General features: G+C 43.8%; 1 protein-coding gene across 1 annotated transcript in view; it reads right to left on the bottom strand.

Moving 5' to 3' along the window:
- Positions 1-2,147: 2,147 nt before the first annotated feature.
- The window catches only part of TAF10 (TATA-box binding protein associated factor 10), a 264,061-nt gene continuing 250,569 nt past the window's right edge, over positions 2,148-15,639 (bottom strand). Inside the window, exon 5 of the mRNA XM_044058550.1 lies at positions 2,148-3,146. Within this exon, the coding sequence (XP_043914485.1) occupies positions 3,057-3,146 (90 nt within the window). The 3' untranslated portion in view covers positions 2,148-3,056. The remainder of the gene's footprint in view (positions 3,147-15,639) is intronic.

Below are 15,639 nucleotides of genomic sequence, written 5' to 3'. Positions count from 1 at the left end.
GTACCCAAGTCAGCTAAATATTTGTACTACTATGCAGTCCCCTACCTTGATGGGCACAATAATACAGCGATACAATGTCCATTGTGGCCACATAAAACTTCATTCCCTGAGCCAAAATACAGTTCTGAAAGTGCTTCCAATAACTGTCAAGAAAACTTCATAAAAAAGGCATGGGTTGCATATACTTATTTAATCTACCAAACAGTACTACAGAGGCCTAGTTTTACAATCTCCAGCAGCTATTATGTGATTAAAAGTAGATTTAGAGTCTTTGGGATGCAAAATAAATATGGCTATCTTCCCTTGGGGGCCAAAAACAAATATCGAAATCTGTGTCAAAGGTTAATCAGTGTAGTAGTAGAATCAAATGTGCACATATGCTAAATTAACCACTGTCTTATTGCAGTAAACTGTTAACAGCAGAAACAAACATTGTCTATTACAACCCCCCCCCCCAATCTGCTTTCATAAAATAGAAAATATTTAAGGCTCTAGGTTCTCTCAGTGCTGGTCTTCACTACTTAAACTGTAACAGCGTGCTGGATTGAAAGCAACCCCTAAATGTGCATATATCCTAAATATAAATCAGAGTCATAAAATCCCCCTAAAACACAAACACCGTCTAAGAAGGCCTGACACAGACCAACAACTAGTGCCAGAGTCATGGTCTAAAACTCAATACCAGGAAATATCCCTTAGGAAGAGGACTAGCCCTCGAAACTACCACGTTAATAAATACATCCTCTAAGAATAGACCCAGCGGTCAGGGATTTGTGAATGCATACAGACAATAATCTGACCATCATGTGTCTAAGGTAGCAACAGAATTATTCTATGCTGCACAACTTGTAAGCAAGCATTTGGCATCTAGGTCTAACAATGTCATTGTTACACTGTACTTGGCCCTCAAAACACCAAACCCCCTTTGGTGTATACCTAACCAGGTATATGCAACGGAGTGCCCACTGCAAATTCCTCACAAAAAAACACTGGGTGTAAACATGCTCTACAAGGACCACCTCAAAGCCTTATCCCTATACTGTCTCACTCAAGACTGCTGAGAGGCAATCTATGCCTAGCCTACGAAGCATAACTACTTAATCTAGGGAATCGGGATGTTGCCTGCAACATAAATAGTACGTCAGGAATAGCGTCTTGATACATGTACCTGTTTATCTCCAGATCAGGCTTCCCATTAGTTCTTCCCCAATACAATTCAAGCATAACTTGGACTACTGGACAGAGGAAATCGGAAATTTACCCCTGATCTGACACCTCTACTCCAACAGATAAAGGCAGCCAATAAAAGCTTGACAGCTATGCCCAAGTCTACCTATGCCTTCTTAAAATAACCCCAGGGCATCAAAACTTGGATAAATGTGGGATGCATAGGTTTAAAAAGGCCACCTGGGGTCATTAGCCTAGTAATCACCTATGAACTTATTTCTGCTGTTTGAGCATGATCTGTACCATTTTAGTTTACCACTCAACAATGCTAATTAAGTCACAACTGGCAACAACTGTCCTCGTGTCTGTAGTAAGTGCAGTGTAAAGGAGTACAGGCAGCTATTGGGGACATGTTCTGCAAAATATGAAAATCAAGTATATGGCAACATTTTCATAAATGTATGCTCCTGTCCAGTGGAATCTGTCTGCAGTATTAAGAGTGAGCTGTTGCTGTGTACAATTAGCAAGACAAATGAAACGAGTTATGAGAAACATGCACTGTGCGAAACATTCTCATTACAATCTCAATAACCACAACTCCAGTAGTACACACTGTGCTACAGTGGTAAAAAGAAATAGTGTGTACTTGGAATTACCACTGTGGTGGTGTCCATAATGTTAGTCATTTACTTGTAAAATGTTTGCAAAATATGACAGACTTATTTCATTAAACTACTGAGGCGTGGGTTCAGAACTATCAACCTGCAGGGCACGGTGGCCTCAGGACCATCAACCTGCAGTGCACGGTGGCCAAATTAAACACAGCAAATTGGTGTGGCCCAAAATGCAACAAGCCAGAGATGCTACTGAATGCCTTTTGGTGTTCTGCACATATAGGGGAATACTACTACAATGGCTGGAGATGGATTACACCGCACAACACCATCTGAATGCATACGAAAGGAGAAAATGTCACTCAATCACCATTCAACATAAATTTTATGAGAAATGACTGTAGTTTGAATAGCACTGTGCATCATAAGAAATTCCATCTGTTCATAAATAAAAAATGCTGCACAGACCTGAGGTTACTATATCAAAGCTACGACACACTGTGCTGCTGGCACGAAGCATCGAGCAGGTTAAGTGCAGGAATACAATCAGCATTTTTACTATTTCTCTGCCTAATGTTACATGCAGATTACTTTTACAACTTTCAATGTGAAGCATAAAAAAGGAGAAATTGCAGTTAAAAAGTTCATGTAAAGAACTACTGTGAAATCCATACTCAGCTGTTTTAGGTTGTGGGTGTCACTTAAAGTTACCAGTAATCTTATCTGAAGCACAGTTTTAGAAAACTAGTGTCAAAACACCTTTCTGCAAGTATATGTAGTTTACCAAATCTACAGTAAACTGTGAATAAATACGCAACAATACTTTGTTCACAACAAAAACATAAAAAGGCCTTGACACTTCATGTCAAAGACCAAATGTCTAAAGAAATCCAAATGAACCGCATCTTTTTTTTTTTTTTTATATACATATAAAATTTAAAGTCTTTATTAGGAAGAAAAATTTCCTAAAGAAAAACAAATCACAGGATTTTAGACTTGCTGCCTATGGTATCACAGCTTTCTGCTAACAGCAACCTGTTTTCAAAGAGACTGCACAATCTGTCCACCGCTTCATCAGTGACAGTCTGGGGCTTACTACTTGGGCTCTTGTTCACCAAAGCAGAAAACTGCTACTTAAATAAGCCACCAGCAAAGCATTACGGAGTCACAGCTCTGTTAAACTCTTGGAAGTCTCCAACTGCCAAGTCAGGAACAGTCCATTGCAGCCAAATAATACGGTCTACAACCAAGGTCCTTCATCAGCTGTAGAAATTACTAGACAAAATAATGTGGTTTCTTCACATTGATACCATATTCTGACAGGGCTGATGCTAGATCCTCCATTGTCAAGATATACTTTTTATCCTAAAAGAAAAATAATAATAAAATACAGATCAGTTCAAGGATAGATATGCAACAGGTACACTACCCACCTTTGATTCATGCTGCTCGTACAACAGGAATACTCTTTTCATGTCAGAGACCTGAAACATTTCAACAGGAGTCACTGCCCATTATACAGAACCCACACTCTTTCACAAAGAAAGAAGTTATGTCTTACCACAACATTCCATCGGTTTGTCGATCATCTATTCTTGACTGATGGGTTATGGTTCCGATCCTCGGAACTGATCCGGCCGTTATACAGCTCGTGCCAGCAGAAAAACTCTCGAGCTAATAGTCTACCCATAATGCCCCTCTCTACATTACCTCAGATTGAGTTTGCAGAATTTTAGAACAATGAAAGGAAATTCCAAATAAGGAAGCCATATCTGTGAAGAGTCTTAACAGAAGACCAGGACAACAGATCACTCCACCAGGAATCCACAGGAGTGGGGAAAGAGGGTGGGACGCCAAGAATAGATGAAGACAGACAACACAGACGGAACAATATGGTAAGACAACTTCTTTACTTGATGTCAATCTTCATCTATTATTGACTGAAGAGACAAGAGTCCTTAGCTACTTTAGATACTGTGTGGCCCTATGGAAGAATATTCCTGAGAACCACAGAACCAAAGACGGCTCTTCCCCTGGAAAAGTACAGTTTTGTACCTACCATAAATGTAGATGTCCGAACAGGATAGCATCTGCAGTCATAACAAATGGGTTGTCCTGTCGTCAGGCAGCCCTTCGGTCGCAGATTCCAAAGTCTGGGTCCGGCCGCTGATGTCGCACTCCACCCCACATCATCTCTGCGGGTCTGCGGTATAAAGGCACCAGCCGACGCCATTTTCCTCAGTGTTTCTTGCCCCAGATGCCAGTTGCCTTCTAGGAAAGCTAAATTTTGGATAAATGCCAATGTTTCCAAAATAGTAGAAAACAAACACAAAAATAAGCATGTATGTACATATATACAAACAAATACACCATAAGAGACTCCCCAGCTAGCTATTAGGAGGGTAAATACCTAGGAGTACCACAGAGGGAAGGAGGGTGGGTAATCCTGACTGCAGATGCTATCCTGTTGGGACATCTACATTTATGGTAGGTACAAAACTGTACTATGTCCTTCAAGGATGCATCTGCAGTCATAAAAATGGGTAGAATACCATAGCCAAACTAGGGAGGAAGAAGAATTATGGTGTAGTTAGGATCCCTTGCAATACAGCAGTGGCAAACCCTGCTCGGATCTAGAGTATAGAGAAATTATAATGCTTGGCAAATGTATGCACGGAGGTCCAAGTAGCCGCCTCAATAATGTCCTTGGTTGCCACTCCGTAAGAAAGCTGTGGTAGTGGCTGTAGCCCTTGTAGAATGAGGTCTTATGGTCTGTGGAACTGGTTTTCCATGGTAGGAGTAACAGAATCTTATGCAATTTCCTATCCATTTGGAGATTGTTTGGAAATTGCTTTTCCTTCCCTTCCTGTTGCATAGGCTACTAAAAGCTGGTCAGTTTTTGTTACTTTTGGTTCTGTCCAGGTAGTAGCGTAACTGTCTATGTACATCCAAGGTATGCAGCAGCCTTTACCCCCTGTTCTGTGGATTGGGAAAGAAGGTAGGTAGGTGGATTGCCTGGTTTAAAGACACTCTGGATACCACCTTGGGCATAAAAGTAGGATTAGTTCTCATGGACACTATCTTGATGGAAGATTAGGAAGGGTTGTACTGCCATTAAGGCCTGTAGTTCAAACCCTCCTTGCTGAAGTAATGGCCAGTAGGAAAGCAGTTTTCCATGATAGGTGTTGAAGATCTGCTGTTGCTGCTGGTTCAAATGGAGGAGTGTCAATTTTCTAGCACAAAGTTCAAGTCCCATGCTGGTAATGGTGGTTTCCTAGGAGGTTTTACATTCTTGATCCCTCTGAGGAATTGCCTGAGTAGAGGATGAAAAGACAGGTGGATCAAGCTGTATTCTGCGGAAATAGCTGATGCATGTATCTTGATGGAGGAATAGGACAGGCCCGTATGTAGAAGCTCTGCCAAGTACTCCAGGATGTTAGCAATATCTATGTTGAGACATCTTTTCCTCTTTCAGTACTCAAATGACAAACCTTTTCCATTTTCCTGCATAGTTCCTTCTTGTTGAAGGTCTCGGGCTTCAAGGATAATGTCTTTAACCCTTTGGGATAAGTCTGGGTTAGTAGCTGTTATGTGATGTTCCAGGCAGTCAGTTGCAAGGTTTTAGGTTTGGGTGCATGATGTTGTAGTTGTTCTGAGTTAACATCAAAGGCATCAGGGGTATTGGCCACATTCTCCCCTGAGACATGCTCCTCAGCAAAGGATACCAGTGTTGTCTTGGCCAATTGACTATCAGAATTATCCTTGGGCGTTCCTCTTTGATTTTCAGTAGTACCTTGTGCATCAAAGGCAGAGGTGGAAATGCATATGCTGTCAGGCCTTTCCAACTGAAGGATAGAGTCCACCTTCCATGCTAGTGGGTGGCATGTCTTTGTGCAGAATTTTTGAGCTGGTGATTGAGTGGGGATGCGAACAGGTCTATTTGGCATTCCCCATTTCTTTGTGATGGCCTTAAAGATGTCCGGGTGTAGCATCCATTCGTGAGCATCCGAGGTGGTTCTGCTTAACATGTCTGCTAGGGTGTTTTCTTTTCCCGCACAAATATTGCCTGTAACTGGATGTTGTAGCTCAGAGCCATATTTCCAAAGGTCCAGAGTCATTCTGCATAGGGGTATGAATGAGTGCCTCCCTGTTTGTTGATGTACCACATGACTGTGGTGTTGTCTGTCCTTATCATTAAATGGCCTTCTTTGAGGAATGGTTTGAATTTCTGGATTGCTAGTTTTACTGCCAGCAATTCTTTTTGGTTTATGTGCAGGTGCAGCTGGTCTGCAGTCCACAATCCTTGTATGCACTTGTCCAACATGTGCGCCCCCCAGCCTAGGTCTGAGGCGTCCGTTGTGATGGTTTGGTTTGCTTGAAAGTTGTGGAAGGGCAAGCCTGGGTTTGACTGGCATGCTTGAGCCCACCATAGGAACTCTTGTTTCAGGCATGGGATTAAAGGGATTTCGGTTTCTAAGCTGTGCCTGTGTTGAGACCATAAATTCTTTAGGTACCACTGTAATTTTCTCATATGCAGTCTGGCATGGGGGACCAGGATTATGCATGATGCCATGAAGCCCAAGGCCTGCAGTACTTTTCTTGCTGTTAGTTTGTGCTGCTTTGTTAATGCCAAGAAGTAAAGAGGGAGTTGTGCTTGTTTTTCTGCAGTTAGGAATGCCATTTGTTTTACCGTGTCCAATTCCGAGAATGTTCTTGTCTGGGATGGTATCAGTCTTGACTTTTAAATTGACTGTGTATCCCAGGGCTTGTAGTAAGCAAATGACTCTTTGTAAATCTGTTGTCAGCTTGCTTTTGTTGTCCGCTTGTAACAGGCAGTCGTCCAGGTATGGATAAATTTGGATTCCTGTAGCCTGCAATGAGCGATTACTGATGCCAGGCATTTTGTGAATACTCTATAAGCCAAAGGGCAATGCTGAGAATTGATAATGCTCTGATCCTGCAAGAAATCTGTATCTTCTGCAATTTGGTGCGTGCAGGTATGCCTCCTTGAGATCTAGAGTTACCAGCCAACACTCCTTGCCCAGCATGAAGAAGTTGCTGTAGGGTCAGCATTTTGAATTTTGGTACAATGATGTATGTGTTTAAGACGGACAGGTCGAGAATAGGTCTCCAACTTTTCTTGGTACTAGGAAGAGTCTGGAGTAGAATCCTTTGCCCTGTTGTGTTATTGGTACTCTTTCCACAGCTCTCATCTTTGTTAATTGAGCTATCTGCTTTAGAGCTTCTGTTTTTTGATTTGGAGGTAGGTTTGGCATTCCTCTTTTTACTGGTAAGGTGTGGAAGTGGAACCTGTAGCCTTGGTCTATGGTTTTCAAAATCCACTTGTCTTTTGTGATATAGTGCCAATTTTTCGAAAATAAGGCTAACTTTCCGCCTAAAGGTGCTGCTATTTGCTCCCTGGTAGGCGGTGTCAGAGTCAAGTCACTGTGATTGTCCTGTTGCCGTGGCACTGGTTGTGTCTGTGCCTCTCTGGTTATTGCTTGCCACTGGCGTCCTCTATAGGCACCTCCTCTGGATTTCTGCCTCTAGGCGTCTATTCCTGCCTCTTTGAGATTTTGAGGAGTCTGGAAAGGACCAATTTTTGGCAGGCCAGTTCCTGCTAAACCTTGGGGGCTGAACCTGTAAGAAATCCTTAACTGTTTGTACAGATTTTGCCTTCTCTTCCATTTTTTTCATTACTTGCTGAGCAGGTGTACCAAATAGACTGGCCTTATCCATAGGAGCATCTAACAGCTTTGCTTTAACATGATCCGGCAAAACCTGTTCCTTAAACCATGCATGCCTTCTTATCACTGTGCCAGTCATGGCTGATCTAAATGAAGCCTCCAGTGCATCATAGCCACATTTTAAAGAATAGTTACTAACCTGCTGAATGTTATTCACCATTTCTAAAACATATTTCTTATCTAAGGAGTCATCAGAGGACAGCTTCTTAGTTAACTGATCAAGCATAAACTCTTGGTATTGGATCATGTGAAACTGACAGTTTAAAGCTCTAGCTGAGAGAGTAGCAGAGGTGTAAACTTTTTTCCCCCATCTCTCTAAGGACCTGGATTCCCTTTCAGAAGGGAGAGGGTTTTTTGCTGAGGTCGAAGCTACTGCCTTAGGCCCCTGGGATATAGTCTCAGGATCTGCAAGTGGGGCCTTGTATAGGTGGTGATGAGTGTCTGGCACCCTGTAAAATCTATCTGGTTTGGCAGGGGCTGGAGGTAAAGTATCAGGAGCAGTGCAAACATCATTAAATGCATCATCCACAACAGGCAGTACTGGAGGTATAGCTTAAGGGCCTATGTTGTGGTAAGTGCAGAAAGGTCCTAAGCCTTTTTCTTGAATCTGAGAAATCTTGTCCCTGCCATTGGAATTGTTCTCTCATGGCATGTAAGGTTTCCCCAAAGGAAAATTCCTCTGGTGGAGAGGCAGATGGAATGGATTCTTCAGCATCGGAATCTTCATAAGTAGAAAAAGGAGCCTCTGGCTGTTCTGTAATGTCTGAGTCATCCGAAGAATCATCAGAGGACACTGGCTCGGGGGGCTCTGCTCTAGGTCTTTTTTCTGGAGGCTGAGAGGCCCTGTCTGGGTGAGATTGGGATCCCCTAATTAAGGAGATTAAATCCTCTGCCAGAGTAAGCATTTGTGAACTAGAAGAGGGCCTATGTGAGGGGGTCTTAACAGGCACTGATTTAACAGTTTTGGCTGCTTTAGCCCTGGCAAAGGCCTTTATAGACATGGCTGCAGGAGGCCTAGCAGCACCACGTGCTGGGGTAGAGACATCCAAAGGGATGGTGTCTGATAATTCACTAGGAACCACAGTAGTGGGCAAAACTTCAGAGGCCGATTCAACTAAGGTAGCAGGAGCCTCAGTAGTAGTCATGGATTACTGAAGATTGACCCGTTTTCGGTTTGAAACCGAGACACTTTTTCTTTGCGTTTTAACAATTTGGGGAGTCGGAGGATCCGGCGGCATAATGTATGCAAAATCTGAGCGAAAAACTGTTCAGCAAACTCCGACCCGATGCCTGGTTGAAGGAAGCACAGGCTAAACAGGCTGCTACGTCGTGGTCTGGGCCTAAACAAGGTAGGCAGTAAGAGTGGAAATCTTTATGAGGTATTTGTTTCCCACAAGTCAAACAGTTATTTACTTTTTCTGACATCGGCTGAGGCAAGAAAGAGTCCCCATTTAGAAGTCTTAGTAGTATTAGTAGTAATCTCTGGATCTGACCGACGAACAGCTTCTGCTTGAAGACTGAGAAAATGGCGTCGGCTGATGCCTTTATACCCGAAGACCAGCAGAGATGGCGTCGGGTGAAGTGCGACATCAGCGAAGCGGACCCAGACTTTGGAATCCGGCCGACCGAAGGGCTGCCTGACGACAGGACAACCCATTTGTTATGACTGCAGATGCATCCTTGAAGGACATCCAGATCCAATTTGTAATAAAGGTATGCGGAGTAGCCCATGTTGCTGCTGCACATATTTCACTCATGGAAGACAACTGAGGTAGCCATAGATCTAGCTGAATGCATCTTCACTGGCATTGGACGTTTTAGGCTCTTTTTGTTATAAATGAAAGAAATACAATCTCAACCATTTTGATGGTAACCTTAGAGACAGATTTCCCTAAGGTTGCACCAGAGAAGGAGAGCCAATCCCTTGGCTCCGATACAGCCAATTGCAAAGTTCGAGGTCTTCAAATAGCTCGAGGCCAAGTCCCTATCCCATGACGCACCTGTGAATTACCTCAGATCTTGTTTGCTGCGTATACTAATACCATAGGTCATTCTTTCACTCCCACAGACAGGAATAGAAGGTTTGAGTAACCATGATGGATCCAGCATCTCGGTCATCTATCAGCTCAGGAGGGGGTAGGCGGGAGGGACGCAAGAATGAAGGCGAGATGAACAACTCGCATGGAACATTATGGCAAGTACATAACTATGTGAAGTTGTTCAATCTCGCCGTTCATTCTTTACTGATGGGTAGCGTCCCAAGGACCATCAATCTCGGGTGGCTCACGGGAGCATATTTCTCAGGACCGTGGATCCAAAGGAGGCCCTGTCCCCTGGAGGCCTTGTCGACTTTGTAATGAGTGATAAAGGTATGAGGTTTTGACCAAGTGGCTGCTGCACAAATGTTATCAATGGGAAGTCTGGCAGAAAAGGAAGATGATATAGATATTGCTCTGGTTGAGTGCCTGTGTTGCAAAGGCATATTTGGCAGCTGAATAGGCAAAGGTGATACAATCAGATAACCATTTAGACAGAGTTGTTTTGGCCACTGGTCTCCCTTTCCTGGAGTCTGAGAATGAAACAAAAAAGCTGGTTGGATTTCCTGAAATTTTTTGTTCTATCCAAAATAAAATCTGAGCTGTCTGTGAACATCAAGTTTGTGCAGCACATACTCTAAATTGTTAGAATGATTGGGGAAGAAAACTGGCAAATCAATAATTTGGTTGAGATTGGTTTCAGTGCAAACTGGGCAAGAATGAGGGATTTGTTGTCAGCATGAAATATCACATAGGGAGGCTTGATGGATAAAGCCTGAAGCTCTGACACTCTGTGGGCAGAAGTAATAGCTACCAGAAAGATGGTCTTCCAAGACAAAAAATTGATATCACAAGATGAAGCTGGTTCAAATGGCAGGAGAATTATACGTGAAAGCATAACATTTAGATTCCATGGAGAAAAGGGAGATTTCACAGGTGGTCTAATATGAAAAGTCTCTGAGAAAGGCTTTGGATAACTTGTGAGACATGATATTCAATCCTTCAAATCCAAGACAAAAATTAGAAATAGCAGCCAACTGAACCCGAACTGCTGCTGCTGCAGCTCCTTTGTTAAAAATCATACTCAAGAATTCTAAGATGGAAGCCATAGAGGCTTGGTAAGAATCAATATTTTTAGCAACCCATACAGAAAAAGTCTTCCATTTGCTAAGATATAGCTTTCTAATAGAAGATTTGAGGAGACAAAAGGATCTGTTTTGTCTCACTGGAAAAGTTATGGAACCTGGCTATGATGGGAACTGGAGCAGCCAAGCTGTCAGCTTCAGGAACTGCAGAGAGGGATGAAGGTCCCCAGACGGGTGTGTCAGAAGGTCTGGAACTGGGTCCAGAACCCAAGGATCCTTCAAAAGATGAAGTCGAAGGAAGGGGAACGAAATCTAATGAGGGGTTATAAGAATGATGGTCCTTCCCAGGGATTTTGCTTTCTGTAGAACCTTGGTTATCAACGGGATTGGTGGAAATGCATCGAGGAGACCTGGAGGCCAATCGTGTATGAGTACATCCCTTGGGGCTTCTCCTAGGGGGGGAATCAGGGCAAAGTAGCTTCTGCATTTTCTGTTCATGTGACTGGCAAAAAGGTCGCAGCAAGGCTGACCCCACCTGCGAAACATCCTGTCCGCAATTTCTTTCTTGAGGGACCACTCGTGGGGCAACAAGATTGCCCTGCTCAGCTTGTCTGCAATCACGTTGGATCTCCCTGGGATGTGCGTTGCCAATAGAAAGCGCCGGGTGGAAATAGCCCATGCCAAACTAAGAGCCTCACGACAAAGGGGGTAAGACCTGGTTCCTCCTTGTTTGTTCAAATACCAGATCACCAACATGTCTGTCTGAATCACAACTGCACCCAGAGGAAGAGAGTCCTGAAAGTACTGCAACACCAAAAGTACTGCTCTCATCTCTAGGACACTGATATGCAGATGTGTCTCTTGATCGGTCTGTGTGCCTTGGGCAGTCTTTCCCTGAAAATGCCCCCCCCCCATCCTATCAGGGAAGTGGCCGTGGTCACTGTGGCCGCTGGAGGGGGTAGCGCAAATGGGTGCCCTATTGTGACATCAACCACCACTGAAGGTCCTTCTTGCAAGAATTATTGTAGTGTGATTCATGGGGAGCTCTTGGTAAGACCACTGAGTGAACAATAGCCATTGAACTACCCCTGCATGTGCACATGAGCTAGTGGTATGGCTAGAATTGCTGCTGCCATCATGCCTAATACATTCAGAACTTCCAATGCTGGTGCTTTGTCTTCTGATATTAGAATGCTGACATGTTGACGAAGAGAGACTCTTTCTATTGAAAGCCTTAGAGTGGAGGTGGTGTCCAACTCTGCCCTGACAAAAGCGCTATGCTGCGATGGCGACAAGGCAGATTTTTCTGAGTTGACTGTAATACCCAGATGATTGCAGAGTGACAGAGTTGACTCCCTGGCCTGAATGTGTTGATGCCTGGTGGTGGTGGTAAGGAGCCAATCGTCTAGTTACGGAAACACCCGGAATCCAAGACGCCTCAGGTGAGCTGTGACCACTGCATGCATTTGGAGAACACTCTGGGGGCAGGGCTCGAAAAGTACAGTTTTGTACCTACCATAAATGTAGATGTTCGAGTGTTCACACTGCTGCAGTCATCACACTTGGGTTATCCTGCCGTCAGGCGGTCCTGCAGTTGGCCAGAGTTCCAAAGTCTTGGTCCGGCGTCGGGTGCTGTCGCTTCTTCCCTGACGTCAGTGCGCCAGGGGTATATAATATGCATCCAACGCCATTTTCTTCAGTTTTTCTTGCCCCAGATGTCAGGTGCCCCCAAGTGAGCAGGCAATACATATTGCTAATCAAAAATATACATATAAAATAAAAACAATACCTTCAGTTACCAGCAAAATATACCCCAAAGGTTGTATAAGATAGAAGGCTATAGATAAGTCCAGCTAGTTCAGAGGGGATGTAGGGAGGGTAACCTGGACTGCAGCAATGTGAACACTTGAACATCTACATTTATGGCAGGTACAAAACTGTACTATGTTCATCGTGTTACACTGCTGCAGTCATCACACTTGGGTTGAATCCCAAAGCTAAGGTTGGGTGGCTGGTCTATAAAGAGTTAGGATTGGCTAAGAGGCCCTGCAGAACTGCAGTGGCAAATCCTGCTCTGGATTTAGAGTAAAGAGGCAGGTGGTAATGCTTGGTGAAGGTGTGCACTGCTGCCTCCAAATTTTCCTTGGTAGGTACCTCTCTGAGAAAGGCTGTTGAAGTGGCTGTTGCGCTGGTGGAATGAGGCCTAATGTTATTAGGGACTGATTTTCCATGCTGTGTGTAGCAGTACTGAATAGTGTCCTATCCATTTGGATATAGTCTGCTTTGAGATAGCCTTGCCTCGATCCTGCAGCATATGCTACAAACAGTTTGATCAGTTTTCCTGAAAGCTTTTGTTTTGTCCAAGTAAAAGAGTAGCTGCCTGTGCATGTCCAAAGAATGCAGACGTTTCTCCCCTTTATTTTGGGGATTTGGATAAAAAGTAAGCAAATGGATGGTTTGGTTAAGAGCCACACTAGATACCACCTTTGGCATAAAGGTAGGGTTTGTCCTTAAAGATACCCTGTCCTGATGAAAAATTATAAAAGGTTCCACTGCCATTAATGCCTGTAGCTCTGAGACTCTTCGTGCTGAAGTTACTGCCAGGAGCAGAGCTGTTTTCCATGATAAAAATTTTAGATCGGCTGTATTGGCTGGCTCAAAAGGTGGTAGGGTCAGTTTTTCCAAAACGAAATTGAGGTCCCAAGTTGGTGTTGGTGCTCTCCGGGGCGGTCTTATGTTTTTAGCCCCTCTGAGGTACTGCTTTATCAAGGGATGAGAGAATAAAGGAGGATCCGTGTTGTAATGTGCAGAAATGGCAGAGGCGTGGATCTTAATTGATGAAAAGGATAGGCCTCTGTCCAGCATCTCAGTTAATTATTGTAAAATCTGAGGAATGTTTGGAACAAGAGGGTCAAGGCTGTGAGCCTGGTTCTAGGCGCAGAATCTCTTCCATTTTTCTGAGTAAGCTTTCCTGGTGCTAGGCCTCCTGGCTTCCAAAATGACATCCATAACAGCTTTAGAGAGAGGTGTTGCCTGTTTGACTAAAGTATCTGCCATGCAGCCAGGTTTGGGGTTTTGAGCTGACCATGCAGGATCTGATTGTTTTGTTGAGTCAGAAGGTGTGGAATTTGGGGCAAAATCCATGGTGGGCCCTGAGCCAAGTTCCTTAAGATAGGGTAGCAGTGCTGACGTGGCCAGTCTAGAGCAATCGGGATCATCTGTGTTTTTTCTGGTCTGGCTTTTAGGAGTACATTTGAAAGGAGAGGCAGTGGTGGGAAGGCATAGGCTTTTAGGTTTTTCCAGCTGAACAGAAGCGCATCCACTTTCCATGCTTGTTTGTGATAAGTCCTTGTGCAGAATTTTTGTAGTTGGCAATTCAGAGGGGAAGCAAAAAGATCCATGTCTGGGCATCCCCATTTTTGTGTTATCATGCTGAAGATTTGTGGATTCAATTTCATTCGTGAGGGTCCATGATATTTCTGCTTAGGTCGTCTGCCAGAGTATTTTTCTTTCCTGGCAGGAATTGTGCTTGCAGGTAAACTTGGTACGTTACAGCTGTGTTCCACAAGGTCATGGCTTGCCTGCATAGGGGATAAGAATGTGTGCCCCCTTGTTTGTTTATGTACCACATTACTGTGGTGTTGTCTGCCTTTAGTAATAGTTGTCCTGGATGTAGAAGGTCCTTGAAAGCTGTTAGGGCATTTTGAACAGCCAACATCTCTTTTTGATTGATGTGAAGATGCATCTGATCTGTGGTCCACTTGCCCTGAATGCATTTTCCTACCATGTGTGCTCCCCAGGCATAATCCGAAGCATCTGTTGTTAGAGTTTGCCTGGCTGTGGGTTAGGTAAAAGGCTGACCCTCGTTTAGGTGACATGCCTGTGCCCACCATCGAAACTCCTGTTGAAGGCAGGGAATCATTGGAATTACTGCTTCTAGACTGTGAGAATGTTGAGTCCAAACACTTTTTAGGTACCATTGTAATTTCCTCATATGCAGTCTGGCATATGGTATTAGTAGTATACAGGATGCCATGAATCCCAGGGCCTGCAGAATTTTTCTTGCAGGGAGATGATCGTTTTTGCCAGTAGTTGAAAATATTGAGTTAGTTGCACTTGTTTGTCTGGCGTGAGGTAAGCCATCTGGGCCGTTGTATTTAAGCTGGCACCCAGGAATGTAACCTGTTGTGAGGGCACTAGTTTTGACTTCTTTTCGTTTACTGTGTACCCTAGAGAAATTAGCAACTTTTTCACAAAAGCCAGATGCTGTAGAAGAATGTCCTTTGTCTCTGCTTGAATGAGGCAGTCGTCCAGGTATGGATATATTTGAATTCTTTTTTGTTTGCAAAATGCTGGTGCCAGGCATTTTATGAAGACCCTGGGCGCAGTAGATAAGCCAAAGGACAGTGTAGAGAATTGGTAGTGCATTGTACCAGCTTTGAATCTGAGGTATCTTCTGCAATTTTGTCTGACGGACATGCAGGTATGCCTCTTTGAGGTCCAGAGTAACACGCCAAGCCTTCTTGCCCAGCATGGGTAGAAGCTGCTGTAATGTCAACATTTTGAATTTCGGAATATCCAGGTAAGTATTCAGAATTGAAAGGTCCAGTATAGGCCTCCAGGCTTTGTTCTTTCTGGGGACCAGGAAGAGTCTTGAGTAAAATCATTGTCCTTGTTCCTGTTGTGGTACTTTTTGTATAGCTCTCATGTCCACGAGGGCTGAAATTTGTTTTTGCGCCTCTGCCCATTGATTTTGTGGCAGGTCTGGCATTCCTTTTAGCTTTGGTAAAGTATGAAAGTGGAATCTGTAATCTTGAGACACAATATTCAGGACCCATTTGTCTTGGGTGATTGTTTGCCAGTTTTGAGAAAAAAGTGCTAGTTTCTCCCCTAAGGGGGCTTCCACAAGGGACGTGCTTGGCGTACGCAAATGAAAGTCATTGTGACTGCTTCCTGTAAGGTTGAGACTTCTCCTCACCTCCTTTTGGGG

The sequence above is a fragment of the Protopterus annectens genome, chromosome 16.part0 (assembly GCF_019279795.1).
Source record: "Protopterus annectens isolate FY-2018-M chromosome 16.part0, PAN1.0, whole genome shotgun sequence".
Taxonomy (NCBI): domain Eukaryota; kingdom Metazoa; phylum Chordata; order Ceratodontiformes; family Protopteridae; genus Protopterus; species Protopterus annectens.
Note: the sequence above shows the minus strand (reverse complement) of the source record. Positions and strands in the feature narration are given on the sequence as shown.